This window comes from Octodon degus, unplaced genomic scaffold (genome assembly GCF_000260255.1).
Source record: "Octodon degus isolate 3935 unplaced genomic scaffold, OctDeg1.0 scaffold00015, whole genome shotgun sequence".
NCBI lineage: Eukaryota > Metazoa > Chordata > Mammalia > Rodentia > Octodontidae > Octodon > Octodon degus.
In genome coordinates, this window is record NW_004524591.1 from 5,168,679 (window position 1) to 5,184,870 (window position 16,192).

The following is a 16,192-nucleotide window of genomic DNA, read 5'->3' on the forward strand; positions in this document are numbered from 1 at the left end:
GCATAGAGAGAAATCTATTACGTAGGCATCTCTCCGCACAAAGCTAAAGAAATAGCGAGGGCCTCTGCTGATTCTCGTTCTCTCACCAACCTGAACTGAGAACTCCTTCCAGAGGTTATTGATCTTAAATGTCCCGACAGTGAAACAGTCGCTGTACCCTAAAATTGCCTTTCCCTCCTAAAGAACATAGAAACCTTCATGCTAGGATTAACCTTTCAACTCATTTTCTTAAGAGAATTCCATTTATACTCAGTAAAGTCCATTAAAAATGAGTGACAGTACCGGTAACTTCCTTAGATATAAACTAATTTGTGATGGGGCATTAAACGTTCACCCCTGACCTTGGAAAGTAAAAGTTTTATTTTGAGATTTTGACAGAAAGAATGCATCCCATAATAACCCTGCAGAACCATTGATAGGATCGCTGCAACGTCATTATGAAACATGCCGCTCAATTATTGTCCAATGTGAAGTATCTCTCCTGAAGCTTTACAAATGGAGGGAATTTTTCATACTTTGTAACTAATACCTAGAGTTGCCTTTTAGGAGTAAGCAAACATTTAAGCAAAAGAAAAAAAATGCCCTTATGCAAATAAATAATTTCTAAAACTGGAACCTAGCTGTATAGCTAAGGGAGAAATCTGCCGTTGTCCTTAATTACAAATGACTTTCTACAACTTTGGGAGACAGCTAAGGACGTGGAAGGATGACCTGGAAACCTCTATTTCCAGAGAAGGCTGCAGTGTGGCAGGAAAACCTCCCTTTCAAGCGCCGATCCAGGTAGGCACCCCTTTCCGAGGCTGCACTGAGGTCCCCACAGCGGTAACTCCCGCGGGGACCTCAGCACGTTACCTCAGGCGGGAAGCAAAGCGGCGCTCCCAGAGTTAGTAGGCTTCGCAGTCCTTGCGCCCCGGTTATTACTTCCAGGGCAGAAGATTTGGGTTTTTTTCACTTTTGTAATTCCGATTCTCTTTAGATTAGCACCACCCTTGCAAGAACTACTATGAAGATTCCTTCTTTAAGAGTCTGTGCATCTATATCTTTTCGATTGTCTGACACAGTCCTTAAAATCCTCTAAATTTCTAGGTAATGTCTTCCCCCAAAGAAAGGCAAAATTGTATCATCTGCACTAACGCGCTATTTAAAGAACTCTAAAATCAGGAAAGAAAAAATAAAACACTGAAACTTTTTTTTCTCATACAGGCTGCCAAGTTCCACCGCAAGTTCCAGATATTGTGCAATAATTTGGAAGTCCAGTTAACGATGGGAAAAATCGAGCCATTCCGAGTCCGGAGTTTGCAAGCGGAGAGTCAGGATCCGCACCGCCCGCCGCACGCACTCCCCACCGACGGCGGTGCCGGGCGCAAACCCCGCCCCAACTCCGACCCACTGTCACGCTCCGCAATCGATTTCACGTATTGTCACCTGCCCTTTTTCACGACCTTCTGGTAAACGAGTTTGGGCTGTCCGAGAGCTGAGAGCGGCTGGCTGGGTCTCCGTTACCCGCAGGGAGACACGTGCCCGCAAGTACAGGGCCAGGGCTACACCGCCGAATCTGGCCGCCGGCGGCCAGCGAGGGCCAGACCCCTCTCACCCTCCCGAGCTCTCTCCTTCGCAGACCACCTTTCCCTACCTCCCGCCCCCTCCCACGGAGGGAGCTCCCTGCGCCCTTACCTGAGCTGTCGCTTTTCCTCTTGCCTCCCCCTCTCTTCTCCGCCTCCGCGGGTGACAGCGCTTGGCGGCCGTAGTCCCCAGGAGCGCACGCCGCCCCTGTCGGGGTGCTGGAGGCCAAACTGGACGAGTTGGAGCATAGCACCGGCGGGCTGCTCCCCAGCTCCGGGGGCCCTCCCGAGTCGGGCTGGAGGCAGAGGCTGTGCCGAGCCGCACTCGGCGGGGACGACATCTGCGGGAGGTGCCAGCTGCCCTGCAGAGCCTGGTGCTGCTGCTGTTGGTGGTGGTGGTGATGGTGGTGGTGGTGATGGTGGTGACCTCTGTGGTGCTGGCTGGCAAACATGCCCTCCTCGTTGGGGTATCCCGCGATTATGCAAGACGAGGAAGAAGTAGAGAGTTCGGGGTAGGACATGTGGTCGGATCTTCCATGGAGCGCCAGTGAGGACTGGGAGAACGCGTGCAAGCCCTGCGCGGTGGCGTGGGGGCTGCGCAGGCAGCCAAAGAGCGGGTGTTCCATAGCATGCAAGTCTCGGGGTCTGGGCAGAAGACTTCGCGACTCGGGCCCAAACTGCACCACCACCCTCTGTCACTTTCCACTGGAAGTTCCGCGACTGTCCCCCTCCCAGAGTGACAGCCGCGCCTTTCAGCGGAGCTCGGGTAGTCCGGGTCTAGAGCCCCAGCCGCCAGGCTCCTTTGCATATAAACACTCGGACCTGGAGGAGCTTCCCTGCGAGCTACTCAGATGTCAAGAGTGGAAGAGACTGAAGCCAAAAGAAGGTGGTCCCAGAGAGCTGCGTGCGGCGGGAAATGGCTCTGAGAGGTTATAAATAGAGTGTAACGTGAGCTGGGGGCTGGCTTAGGAGCCCGGCGCTGACCACAGGCAAACTCCCTCCAAAACTCCCGCTCAGTCTGCGCCACCGCGCTCCGGGCTCCACTTCCCACAGCTGGCGGGACGCACGCGGCGCGCCCACGCCCGCCCGGCCCGCACGGCAGCCCGGCGCCTAGGTCCCTCCCCAGTGCGAGGCGGCCCCAGTCAGGCTCAAGCCCGCACCCACACCCCTGCCAGCTCACTTTTCTCGGGAAACAGAGTTTGTCAGTTCTCTTTAGGGAATGTCACCTCCAGGAAAGCCCCGAGCGCGCCCAGCTCGGAAGGAACGCAGAAGCGACGGCACCGTAGGGCACGCTCAGAGCTAGTTTGGTGCCCTCCCGCCCTCCCGCCCAGAACTTCTTCCCACTGCTGTCCCAGACGGCTGTGCTCCGCAGCGCGCAAGCCCTTCCCGGCTCGAGTCTGGCGCGCTCAGGTTCCAGGGCTGAGGTTGCGGGGTTGTGCGCCCCCGATGCCAAAGGGCGCTGAGGAGTGCGGAGAGGAGAAGGCCCGGGGGCGTGAGCCGGGGGAAAGCATGAGGCGAAGGTGGCGCGGACGCCGGCGCTTTGTCATCCCCAGGGCAAGGCCGGGTGGCGCTCCCTTCCTCTGCTTTCGGCCCCCACCCCCACCTGCACCCACACCCGTATTTTCTACCCAGGGGTCCTTTAAGTTCTTTCAGGCTCCGACTATTCCTCCGCAGTTTCCTCCCTGTCCCACTGCACGTAGGTTGCACTCACTTTTACCCTTCACGAATCAGTTTAGGTTCCCCCATTTCCTTCCCGAAGTTCATCCTCTTTCTCCTCCGCATCAACTCCTCACACCCCTCGCCCACCTCCCACAGCAGGCTGCAATGGCTGAGAAAGACGACACCTCGGTGGCTGCAGAGCTTAGGTCGCCAGGGCTCTTCAGGTTTCCTTGGTTACAGTTTGCATCCCTGAAAATGAATTTGGGGTAGTGAGGGCTCAGTTTGGACACTGTCGCTTGCCTGGGGGGGGGGGGACACGGTCTGCTGGGGGCTGAGTCCTTTACACAAAACAACCCAAGAAGCGGTGTGCAAAAGGAGCCTCAGGACCTGTCAGGTCGGCTCTGGGACGCTTTGCGCCCTGGAGAACATCTGTGATCACCCTTCCCACTGGCCAAGGTGCCTCCAGCAGTGTGGCCTCCCGCTATTCCATTGTCTCAGGTGTCCAAAGGACGGTGACCAGGCCTTTGAAGTTGCTAATGGGATTAATGGGTCTAGCAACCTGGTCTAGACATCTGTTTTGAATTAGGACAACGTATTGATTAATCTTGGAGGGGTGTCCTCTAGGCGGAACCTTCCCCTTGCCTCTTGCCCCTTCTTTCCTTTTAGCCAAACTCCAGAATAGAGTCCTCAAAATAAACCTCATCCGGGTGAAAGATCGAATTGTTTCCCACTTCTTAGAGCTGGGGTGGAGTGGGGGTTGATCAGGAATGCTGAGATTTGTAAGCGCTGCTTTCTTTAACGGAAATTGAGCCCTATATTGAGGGAAATTAGTTTTGCAGACTTCCTTCAAAAAAAAAAAAAAAACTAAAACTTTTGTTCACCAGCTGCTGAACTTTTCAGTCTGAGGCTGAGCTGGAACCTGCCGCAAGCCTTTCGTGCGGTAAGACTTTCTTTGCTGATATTTGGGAAACTAATCTTGCTTTAGATTTCGAAGCGGGTGTTTGGGTGTTCTTGAGCATGCCCATTTCCAGGAGTTTTAAGCATTGGCAGGATGGAGTCCAGGACTTCAACCTTAAGCATATTTCTTCCAGCCGCTCCCCACTCTCGGCTCTTTTAAAAATAAAGGGGGGCGGGAGGGTCTACCAATATCATTGGAATAGTTTTTGAATTTTCTTCGTGTTTATTGGTTCAATATGTGCTCTGATATTAAAAGTTGAAGTACAAAGAGCAACAGCAAACTTCCTGGACTCCGGTAGCTCTCCTCTGGATTCCAGGTGAGAGTTTCATTCAAACTGAAATAGATGCAAGGACCTCTGGAAACACAACTGGAAACACGCACCTAGTGCGACGCTGTCAACTAGCAGCATGGCGGGAAGTGCAAGGCAAGACTGGTTGCACAAGAACTTCACCAGTAGACTCTGTAGGAAGCACCAGCTTACATCCCGGGCAGCCAGAGAGGGCTAAGCAATGGCTAAAGGCACGGTCGGAGTTCGATCAGTGCTTTCTCAGTAGCTCAGGAGTAGCAAACACCAAGTCTTCCTGTCTGCGGAGTGCCAGCTCACCTAGAACCTGCCCCAGGACTGCATGGGGCTGTTGCTCATTCTCTGCATCATATATTTGCCGTCCAGAAATTTCTCTGGGACCTGCCTGAGTCGCTCTCCAGAACTATGCAGGCAGCTATATGGAAAAGAAAATGAAGGGAAAAAAATGTAAAAAGGAAAGGAATCTCTTCCAAAGCCGTACAAGTTAAACAACCTAGCAGGCAAAGTCATTTTAATTGAAGGCATAACCTGTTTAATATTAGTAAAGTGAATGAGTCCACATTTTTAATAGAAAGCAAAATAGAAGTGAAGTGTTATTTGGGAGGGGAAGAAAGTGATGGGAAGAAAGGAAGAAAAGAGGTCTGGTCACATGGCAAGACGAAGTTATTTTAAAGTTTTCCTGAATGTTAAAATATGTATTAAATGTGACATACATTTTTAAATTTCTAATTTCTTAGACTATTTGGAGTTCATAGAGTATTCATTTTCTTATTTTCCAGGCCATAGAAAAAAATTTAAATGTCATAATAGGAAAAAAGCCTAGCACTTCCTATAAGAATTCATTTAGTGTTTTAATCTATAAAATCAAATGGTTGAAGACATTTTTTCAATAATTATATTAAGATGAATGGTAAATATTACAGTTATCATAACGTTTCTATAACAGAGTCATTTAAAATATATAATATTTATCCAGTATCTAAAGTATAGTTTCTCTTTCAAAAGTTATAGCAAATCCAATACATCATGTAAGGTTTTAGTATCAAGTAATACATTATAAAATCATGGATTAATATAGCAATGTAAACTTTTAAACTCTTGTAATATACATAATCAAAATAACATTAAACATGTGGTAACTTCTTTAAACTTAATGAGATCACGTGCTTATCATTTCCTTGCTGAAATGAATTGAAATTCTACAGTGAAAAAAAGAAATTTTAGAGTTAGAATATTTTAGCTTAAGGATGAAGTGTATCCTAAGTACACCAAAGGTTTAACATTTAAATATTATTTTGAGATTCATGATTCCCTTAAAAGTTGCCATTCTTCTGAATACTTGTAACTTAAGATACCATGAGAATTAAACCATTTATAACTTAATCTGATAAAACTACTATGTACTTTACCTGATAGATATGTTTGCTTTAGTAAGTATCACATAATCATAATTTATGAATTTAAATATGCATGATTGAATTGAAACTGGAAATTATCTCTGATAGTTTATTGAGTATTGAACTATTATTTCTATAATATTTCCAAGATACACAGGAATGTCATCCAGTTCATTAATTTGAAATGGAGTAAATTTTTGAAAATATTCAAATATGCTAAATTTTCAGTGGTAATATAAATGAGTTATGATGTACTCCATTTTAAAAACTGAGAGTAACCTTTCTCCAAGAATTGCACATTATAAATTTAGGAGCACAATTTGTTATGACCAGTGCACATTACTTGGTGATTCTATGTACTTTTATAGATTTTTAAATGTCACCATTTTACATAATATTAACTAGTGTTTTCATAATAAAATCCGTTATACCTTTAAATATACTAGAGGAAATAAATACTTAAACATAACTTCTGAAAAGTTGACATCCTTCAATGTACTCTATTTTTCTAACTTTGATGCCTTCCTGCATTTAGATTTATGATATTGCTCAGAAATTGTTGATTTTATTTAATTTCAAGTACTTTATAGTAAATGATAGTGTACTCAATATTAGGTATAACTGCCTAAAGCATTGAAATGTGGAAAATATGGGAAAATTAGAGCATATTAAGAGATTGTAAAAAATCAACATGAAATAGTGATACTAATTTTATGATTGATAAAATTATACTGAAAATTTTCATTTGAAGTTTAAAACATCTGTAATTCTAAATGATCTCTAATCATCTATAATTCCAATTGCTTCCACATACATTCACATGCACTTTATCAAATATGATTTATTTCTTTTCTCTCTATTACTCTTTTGTGGAGGGTGTTAAAACTGGGAAGACACTGGCTAACTCTCAGGTTTCAAAAACTTTTTTATGTCTTGTATAATGTAATTTTTCATAGCTTTCAGTGTAACATACAATAAGAAATTTCATATAAATGATTATACAGATAAGCATGTTTTGATCAAGTAAAACCCTACAAAACCACTAGATACTTTTCAGAGGCAGATTTCCAGCATACCAGTAGTTCTATTTATCAATATTTATCATGTTAGAAGCTCATAAATATATCTACTACATACTTTCTTCATGTATTATCATTATAAGTTCCCTGGGTTTACTTGTTCCTTTCCCTTTTTTAAATTTTTTGAAATCTTTTAGTTTTTATTTTAATTTTTTATATAAAATAAAAATGTATCATGTTCATAACTTTCATACAGCTGATGACATAGAGAGCAGTAACTTCTATGTCGACTTCATTTGTTCATCTGTACTTAACCCAAATTTAGTTGACACCTACCTTATAATGATCCAAATGGGAAACAAGTATAGTCCCTTCTTGCATTTTCACCTTGTATATTATTTTTATTGACAAATGAGTGGAGTTTTCAAATATCTTTGAAATTGGCCTCCTTTCTATATCTAAGTGGGAGATACACAAGAACACTAACACAAGACAGCTCTATAATGAAATGCTACATATGACATTATTTAGTCATTAGTATTAAACTTATAAACAGTATATTACTATGCACAATTTAAGGGAGTTTAACCATTTATTTCTCCAATGTCCTAAAGGGCAATGGTATATTTTAAATAGATTGAATTTAAAACAAGTTGATTAATCTCAGAGAACAGAAACGCAATTGAAACTAAAGATGGATATTCTGGGTAAGACCTTAGTCTTCTGTTTTGAATTTTCCAAATTGAAGAGTTTGGCATGATTGACATAATTTTGGCACTGTGGTTGGTTATTCTTCTGTGTTTTTATTTTTCATACTTCATCAATTCATAGAATGTTTTACTCTTAAAGTGCCTTTTCCATTTTGAGCTTTGGTTTATGATTTGAAACACTAAAACCTCTGGTTTAACTGTGTTTGTATAGTTCCCCTAAAATATCTAATTGCACATTCTGATTTTATATGATTCAGAGTCAGCAGAGAAACACGAGCTGCCTTCATTATCAACATTTTTGCTCATGGAATTAAAGCAAATGTGTTATGTATCCATATTCCACAAAAGTGGAAAGTTAAGACCAAATAATGTCGAATAAAAATTTCTAAAAGTTTAATATTAATACATTGCTTCAGTGTAGATTTTTAAAAATAACTTTAAGAAATGATATAGAATGTTTATACAGTACAGTAAGCATAAGGAAATGAATCAAAACAAGAATAAAAATGATTAATTGACAACTCTTTGCTTATGCCTCAGTTGATCTAAGAAAGGAGGATGATTATACAAGGGCAGAAGAGACCAAGGAAAATCAGAAGACAATGTATAGAAGAAGTAAAGACAAAAAGCAAGATTAGCTTAAAGATATGGATGATAATTTCATATTTATTCACAAAAATATATCTCATACATTTCATCATATAATAATGAGTAATATATCTTAATATAATGGAATTTGAAAATAACAAATCAGAAAGATTTATATTTAAATAGATGATATAGTCATTTTCTTTTTTTCTATTATTTAAAAATATATTTAGTACAGGGTTTCACTACATAGCTCAAACTCATAGTGATCCTCCTGTTTTCAGCCCCCCCCAGATATGGGATTACAGGCATGGACCCCCTCACCTGGTCCTGATTGCTGGCTCAGCACACCTGGGGGGCAGGGCTAGCATGAAATGTAGTGCTGGAGATTGAACCCTGGTTCCTGCACTTGCCTAAGTAGGAGCTTAGTCTGCTGAGCTATCTCACAGGCCCTGGTATCTACATTTACAATTGAAATAATGATGAAATTCAACTCTTTTTAAAAAACAGCTTCAAATAGTCATGTATACCATGTGAAATTTGTGTAAAGAAGTGATCCATTCCTAGACATGTATTAGTAACTGAATAATCATTGTGTATTCATCCTACAAATTGACAACTCATTGTCATCAAATAGTTATTCTCAATTTTATTTGATTTTAGAGGATGGTTTCTGCTAAGTTGGGTAATAGTATATAAAAAAAGCATAAAATAGACATCGCTGTCTGAGTAAAATTAAAAGTATGGGTCCAACTTCACCCTACAGAACTTCAAGGTACAGGAGAATTCCAGTGGACACAAAGGTAAGCAGAACTCACCAGAACATGAGCTCAGAGCACCAGGGCCCAGGGAAAGACAATTTTTTGAGCCAACAGTAAAAGTTCACCCACATAAGATGTGGATGTATAATTAAATTAAATTTTATTCTATACTACATAAGATATGTAAATGCTAGATAAAACTTCTTCACTTAGAGAAGGTAGAGAACCTTCTTCCCCCCACATGACATTCATTTTACAGGACCTTGTCCTACACTTTCCACAGCCTAGTTGCAGGACTCCTTCTTGATCCAGAAGGAGTATTTCTAATTCTTGGTGGTATAAACAAGTAAAGAAGAGGAACACTGAACAGAGACCAAGTACATAAGTCAGAAGAAGCTAGGACTACTTCCTCAAAAAATATAATAAATCTTACGGATATTGCAAGTGGTCTCCATGACTGATGGGAATGCTCACATCTCTTTCGTCCATTTAGGGGCATCAGTAGTTATCTGTGGTTTCTTCATGCAAATTGTTAAAGATGGTGAGCTATCAGCTTTTTAAATAGTTATATGGGTTTTTTGTTGTTTTTTTTCAGAACCAGGGATTGAACTCAGGCCCTTGCACTTGCCAGGGAAGCATTTATTCTACTGAGCTATCTCCCCGGCCCCAGGTATATGTTTCTAGGAAGACACCCTTGAGGTCAAATGAAGTAAATATGACCCAGGATCAAATATGGCTAACAGTTCTTTTTATTCAAAAGATTTTTTAAATATTACCATGATATGATAAATGTTGGGAAATTAAAAAGAACAGGATAATTGTGTTTTTTCTTGCTGTAGTTATCCTCCATGGAGTGGTGGTACCTGTGAAAAGACTGTGAAATCCTGAAAGCCTATAAAATTTTTCATAGTCACTCTCAAATCCTTCATTTTATAGTTAATGAGGTAATTTGAAAAGAGTCAGAACTTGGTCTTTTTTCATTTTTAAGATCAAATTTCCAAAATACATGCCTTACCGTCATCCTCTGGGGAGCCTGCCAAATCAGAAGGCCCAGGCATTGAATTCTTCCAAATCTAAAGACAAGCACATAACTATGAAGCTCTGGAAAGTCCTTTGCCATTTTTTTTGACATAACAAAGATGAATGGGTATCTTTAGAGAAAGTATGGAGCACACAGAAGCTTGTATATGGTATCCACTGTAAATCTGGTTGTTGAATTAAGTATCTGTGCTCCTCCTTCTGTAATTGTAGTAGGATTTTCCAGTACAGGCACAGTCCTAGTATTTTGACAGCATTTTATCTTCAATACCAGTTGTTCAGTCACTATCACCTGACATCTGTGCCAAATGTAATATAATATTGGCTATCACAAAAAAAGCTGTTTATTCCCTTGTCTTATACTAGCAATTCCAGTGATAAAAAAAAAAATTGCAACCTTCAATTTCAGGTTATCAAGTCCTAGGTGAGCCTTTTTCCAGCATTTTTGATAACTCAGGTGCCTAAGTTACTACACTCAGCCAGGTGTAGAAACCCAGCCTTAACAAGCTGACACTTCCTCTTCCCTTCCTCTCAGTTGCAATCAGTTATCCAGAAGAATATTCCCAATTGTACTTGTTTGTATTCAACAGCTCCATCCTTCTCTCCATCATTCCTGTCATTACCTTATTCAGAGAGCTCATTCTTCTTGCTTGAATTACACAGGCGTCTCTTGGCAGTCCACTCGCCTACAGCATTGTTTCATCTCCGGAGGCAAGATGGAGAACGGGTTTGGATCTCAGATCTATCACTTTCTCATTTTGCAAGCGCATTCATTTGTCAACTGCAAAGAATTTTGTAAGAAACAAACTAGACAATGTTATAAGTTCACTTATCACAATACCTAATTTAAGCTCAATGACTTTGAATACATAGAGGTTGGATCTCCAGTTTACTCTCCAATACAGTCTCATGTGGTGACTGAGACTTAAACTGTTGCAGGGAGGATTCACTTCAAGATTTAAATGCATACTAGATTACAAAGACTTCGTGTGAAATTAACAAAGCTTCATGCCGATTACTTGTTAAAATGCTCCCTATTGAATTTATTGGGCTAAGTACAACATATTATTTGAATTCGTTTTCTCTTTCTTTTTTACCTTTTTAAGGGTCGGTAGTAGAAAATTTTAAATGACATACATAGCTGATGTTATAGTTCTCTTGGACAGTGTTTAGCTAGAGGATGTCATTTAACATTTTTCCCCATTTATTCCTTCTCTTGCAAGTATGTACTGAATTACACATAGATCTGTCAAAATGATGTAGGATCTGAAATCTCTCTGTAAGTTGATCCTCTTGACCCCATGATTAGAAGCTTCACAAATGTGCTACCACACCTGGACATCTCCTGAGCAAGACCTCATGGAAACACAAGAAATTCTGCTAACAGCCAAACATCCTTCTTGAAGACAGTCAGTTATTCCTGCGTGAACTAGGAGCATCATTGTTAATTAGCTGCTGATATGCTTAAGTGTTTGCTTGGCAACAGTCTTTGTGAAGAAAGAAGATCCAGGTGGATTATTCAGGACACACTACCAGACAGTGCTGTCATAACAGGTTAATCTTGACATCCTATTGCTCTAGCAAATGTTTAGCTCTTAATCTTGTCAATTCTGGTCGAAGAAGCTGCTCTCATGGCCACTTGCTTTGAGGAATCAGGCACGTCAGCCTGTGTCTGCAGTATACCACAGCAGGGGCAAAGCAGGCAGAGGGCCACATCCCTGGTAACATTGATTTTGATGAAGATGTGCTTGCTACACGCTATTTTTGGTTGCACTGCCTTGCCGTGAACAAAGTTATCCACACCAACGGAAGGTCTGGAACATTCCACAGTAGGCCTCTGTTTCCCCTGAGCTTTGACAACCTTCAAATTTGCTTCTAGTAGGCCAAGTTCACATCGCTAAGCTGTGTATTGCCCAGCATCCTCTGCTGGTGCTTTGTGGTAGCTGTTGATACACAGTGAGCAATGAATTCACTCAGCTGAGCACTTGGTTGTCAGTCAGACCTGAGTACCCTGTAGTTGCTGTGATACATCAGGAAAAAATAATTACAGATGTGAAGAAATGTGGAGAAGGGGAGAGGATCTGAGCACGAGGGGAGAATGAGGGAAATGGGAAATAAATGGGATCGACATGACACACATCTGCATCAATTCCAACAGTGAATGTGCATATTTCATTTTAGGAATGTATACCAGTATAGATTTTAAAAAGATGCTACTCTTATTTCCAGTTTTGGGGGTTTGTTACTTTGCTTTTTAAAATATTTTTTGTTTTGTTTTCTTCTGGAGAAGAGAGATTCATTCCTACTTTTCAGCATAATTAGAACAGTTTTTTTTTCCATATGCAATGACAGTGTTTCCAGTTCTTTCTGGAACTTTCCTCCAAATGTCCACAGCCATGTTGCAAGACTGATTTCCACTGTGCAGATCAAATCTGTACTTTTAAGGTACACATTTTGTATTTAATCTGTACCACGTGGTCTATAATGTTTCGTAGCATGAACTGTGAAGTTGATGCCCTCGGTTATATCCTGCTTCTTGTCACTTACTAGTGCTGTGATAGTGGCCAGGGTGGCTAATCTTTTCATACCACTTCTAAAATAAATACGCTTACTTCTTTTGCTTCAACTATTTCTTAAATTATATAATTATTTATATTATATCTGTCAAGTCAAATGATGTTCATAGTGTGTTTATAAGCATTACAATTGTCTGAATAATTTTATTATCATTTTCATAAATCCTCAGCTCCATATTCTGCCTAAAAGAAGCCATGTTTCATCTAAAATATTCTCTGTAAGAAAATATTTAGATCCTTACATCAATCCTTTTCTTCCTAATTGAAAATGAAGAGGTTTAATTAACTAATAACTTGAGAAATCTTTGCTATGACACATATATGACATGTGTTGGATGAGAAAATAATGTACTAATGACAAATGTAACTTTAGTTACCTCCACATGCCTAATAAAATTCTCTATGTTTGGCTAGCATATATATCATTTTTTTCATTACTTTTTTCAGAATAAGATTAAAACAAAAACTCTGAGCAAATAAAACAGCATTTGAGATAACTAATACAAATAATGCAAATGACCAAACGAACCATTAAGTTTTAAGGAAGATACTATAAGAAGTTGCTTACTCCAGCATTTTGGAAAGATTTATAGTAGTACGTTTAATGGTTTGGATTTTGTAATTTGCTAAACCTAGAATTTAGTTTAAAAGTAGTGAATAGTCTTTCAATAGCAAGGTTTGTGGGGATAATATATCTACCAAACTAAACCTACATCTGATCTAGTGTCATATGCAACTCATTGCCAAATAATTTGATGTACTAAATATGAAGTAAAATACCCCTCAAACAAATAGCAATAGAATTTAATATTAAATGTTAAGCCAGGAGTGATGTCACAAACCTGTAATCCTAGCAGTCTGGGAGGCTGAGGCAGGAAGATCAGAAGTTCAAAGACAGCCTGGGCAATTTAGTAACTTAGATACCCCCACTCAATAAAAGTTTTAAAATATCTGGGAATATAGTACAATACAAAAGCCTTAGAGGGCCGGCAGTATAGCTCAGCAGACTAAGTGCTTGCTTAGTAAACGCAGGGGCCAGGGTTCATCCCTGGCACCGCCCCCAGCCATGCTGAGCCAGCAGTGGAGTCTGGGTATGGTGGCACATGCCTATAATCCCAGCACTAGGGAGGCAGAAATCAGGAGGATTGCTGAGTCTGAGCTGCATAGTGAGACCCTGCACACAAAAAAGAAAAGAAATATAAAACCCTTAGGTTCAATCCTTAGTTGAAAAAAAAGATAAATAAATTAGCATAGACTCAACTCATGTAAAATGTTTAACTCACATAGAGCATATTTATGTTACAGAAAAAGCTACATAATTGCATGTTTAATGTTGACTAAATGTGTTTTATTTTATAATTAAACTATTTCCTGGGTTCAAAATGAGTTTGTCGTAATTTATGATAAAATTTGATGAAGAAAATGTAAAATACAGACATGAAAACATTCAAATAGTGGCTTCCAAAGATGAATTATGAGAATTATTTCTTCTTACAAAGAAATACAGCAAGGAATTGACCCAGAAGAAGTGCACACTGAGCAGCAGAGCTGTTATGTGGGATCATGGGAAGGACCAGCAGCTACCATTATGTGGGATCATGGGAAGGACCAGCAACCACCTAGGGCTGCACTCTGTTCTCCTCATCCCCTGCCGGCTATGCAGTGGGTCACAAAGAAACCAGGGATTTGAGGCCACATCCTGCACACCACAATCTCTCTGGCTTTTGCAGCCCAGCCGGTGAAGCGGCACTGAGTCTATATGTTTCCATCTCATAGACATACTGTTAAGGCAAATATTGGAGCAGCATTATTTTCATCTCCAAGTAGCCAGTCATAAATTCCTTCAGATTTTCTAAATTCTTTATACAAACTGAGATTGCCAAACATGAGGAATGTAGAGGTACTTTGAGTAGAAAGGCATTTAACATAGTGCTCTTGTATTTCTTAAAAGTCAAAAGATTTTTTAAAAGCTATAAGAACATCTATATATGGTTCAAGCAGCAAGCTAAAAAAATCTTATCCTCCTAGACTTCAATACTATAAAAACAAATTTATTAATAAAAAGGAGAGAAATTCATGAATTACTGCATTATTAGTAAGATTAAGTGTGACCAAGAAATATAAAAATATCACCACCTAATTTGCAACAAAAATGTAAGGTTAAGGTGATGTTTATCACTCACCAAAGTAATCAAGGTTAAAAAGTAGCTATTTTGACAGACATTTAGAAAAATAATAAATTTCACGCACCACAGATAAAGATGATTAGAATGCATTTCAAAGAAGTTAGCAGCCAATGAGATGCATCTTTAATCCTGTAATCTAAGATTAAAAATAAATTATGATATATTGAAAGACTTACGCATGCCTTTAAAGTTATATTTTTTGTATTAATACATTGATATATTTTAATGCAAATAGTAAAAAATATTTTGTTCCAAACAATAAAAACTGTTTCAATAAATTGCAGCAAATCACTATGACTGATGCCAATGAAACTATTAAGAACTGTGCTCTAATATGATAAATAATTTTAAGCAGTCATCATGACTGAGTTGGCAACTTGGCTCAGTGTGTGCGGCACACACCTAGCGTGCAGGTGTGCAGCCGTGGAAGTGAACGTCAGCAAGCCAGAGGAGAGAAACAAGTATAACACAGAACTAAGAAAAGAAGGCATAAACATATGAAAAAGATCACCCAAATACACTCCCAATCTTCACGTTCTGATATATATATAAGCAGGCCCTCATCCATATATATTTAAAACAAAAATGCTTTGCGTCTACTATTGTCAACTCTGGTTGGTGGAATTAAGGGATATTTTTTATTACTTCCTAAAATATCTCCAATTTATTTTGTAAACTTGTACAATGAATATACATTTTACTATTCAGAAAATTATGTTATTTTAAATAATTGAGCAGTTTTCAATGAAATAGAAAAAAACCTTATTTGATTAAATTTTTCATATGTTAAATGGGTCCATGGTGCATAGACACAATCATCACATATTTTTGTGGGGGAAGGGTACCAAGGATTCAACTCAGGACCCCGCACTTGCCAGACAAGTGCGTATTCTACTGAGCCCAGGCTGCATGTTTCAAGGTATGATTTCTTCTTTATCATGAGGTACTGCTGACAAGTGGGCCTCGTGCATGCCAATTTGAAGCCAGTGCCACGTCCCTAACTCTCCAAAATTGCGACCTAGAGAAGTCTCTTTTCTTTATAAAATTACTCTGCCCCAAGTGCTTCATTGGAGTGATACAAAATGACTGAAACAGCTTGTTTGGACAGGTGTTCAGAGCTTGCCTCTACTCAGTCTTCTGTTTACAAAGAACTCAGAACTCAGGTTGTTAAAGCAAAATACGTCCAGCAACGGGTCGTGATCTTGCTACAGTCCTGGCCATCCTGAAGGAGCGAGCATGATAAAATGCTGCCTGTTCTTTTTGAAGACTTACTTACAGAGCCAGCGATGCAGCAATACCTTGCAGAGCTAAGTGCATCAAGATTCCAAGGGTGGGGATGGGGACTATGGTCTAAATCAGCATGAAATATATAGCGGTCTTTCTCTTTTAGCTCAAGTTCACTTGTCTTCTGATTAAAGGGTAGAAAATGAATGT

The 16,192-nt window shown here is 40.1% G+C and overlaps 1 protein-coding gene across 1 annotated transcript in view; it reads right to left on the bottom strand.

The window, feature by feature from the left end:
• Window positions 1–2,793, bottom strand: part of Meox2 (mesenchyme homeobox 2) — a 69,664-nt gene extending 66,871 nt beyond the window's left edge. The window contains exon 1 of the mRNA XM_004626432.2: window positions 1,675–2,793. Coding sequence (XP_004626489.1) covers window positions 1,675–2,188 — 514 coding nt within the window. The 5' untranslated portion in view covers window positions 2,189–2,793. The remainder of the gene's footprint in view (window positions 1–1,674) is intronic.
• Window positions 2,794–16,192: the final 13,399 nt, after the last annotated feature.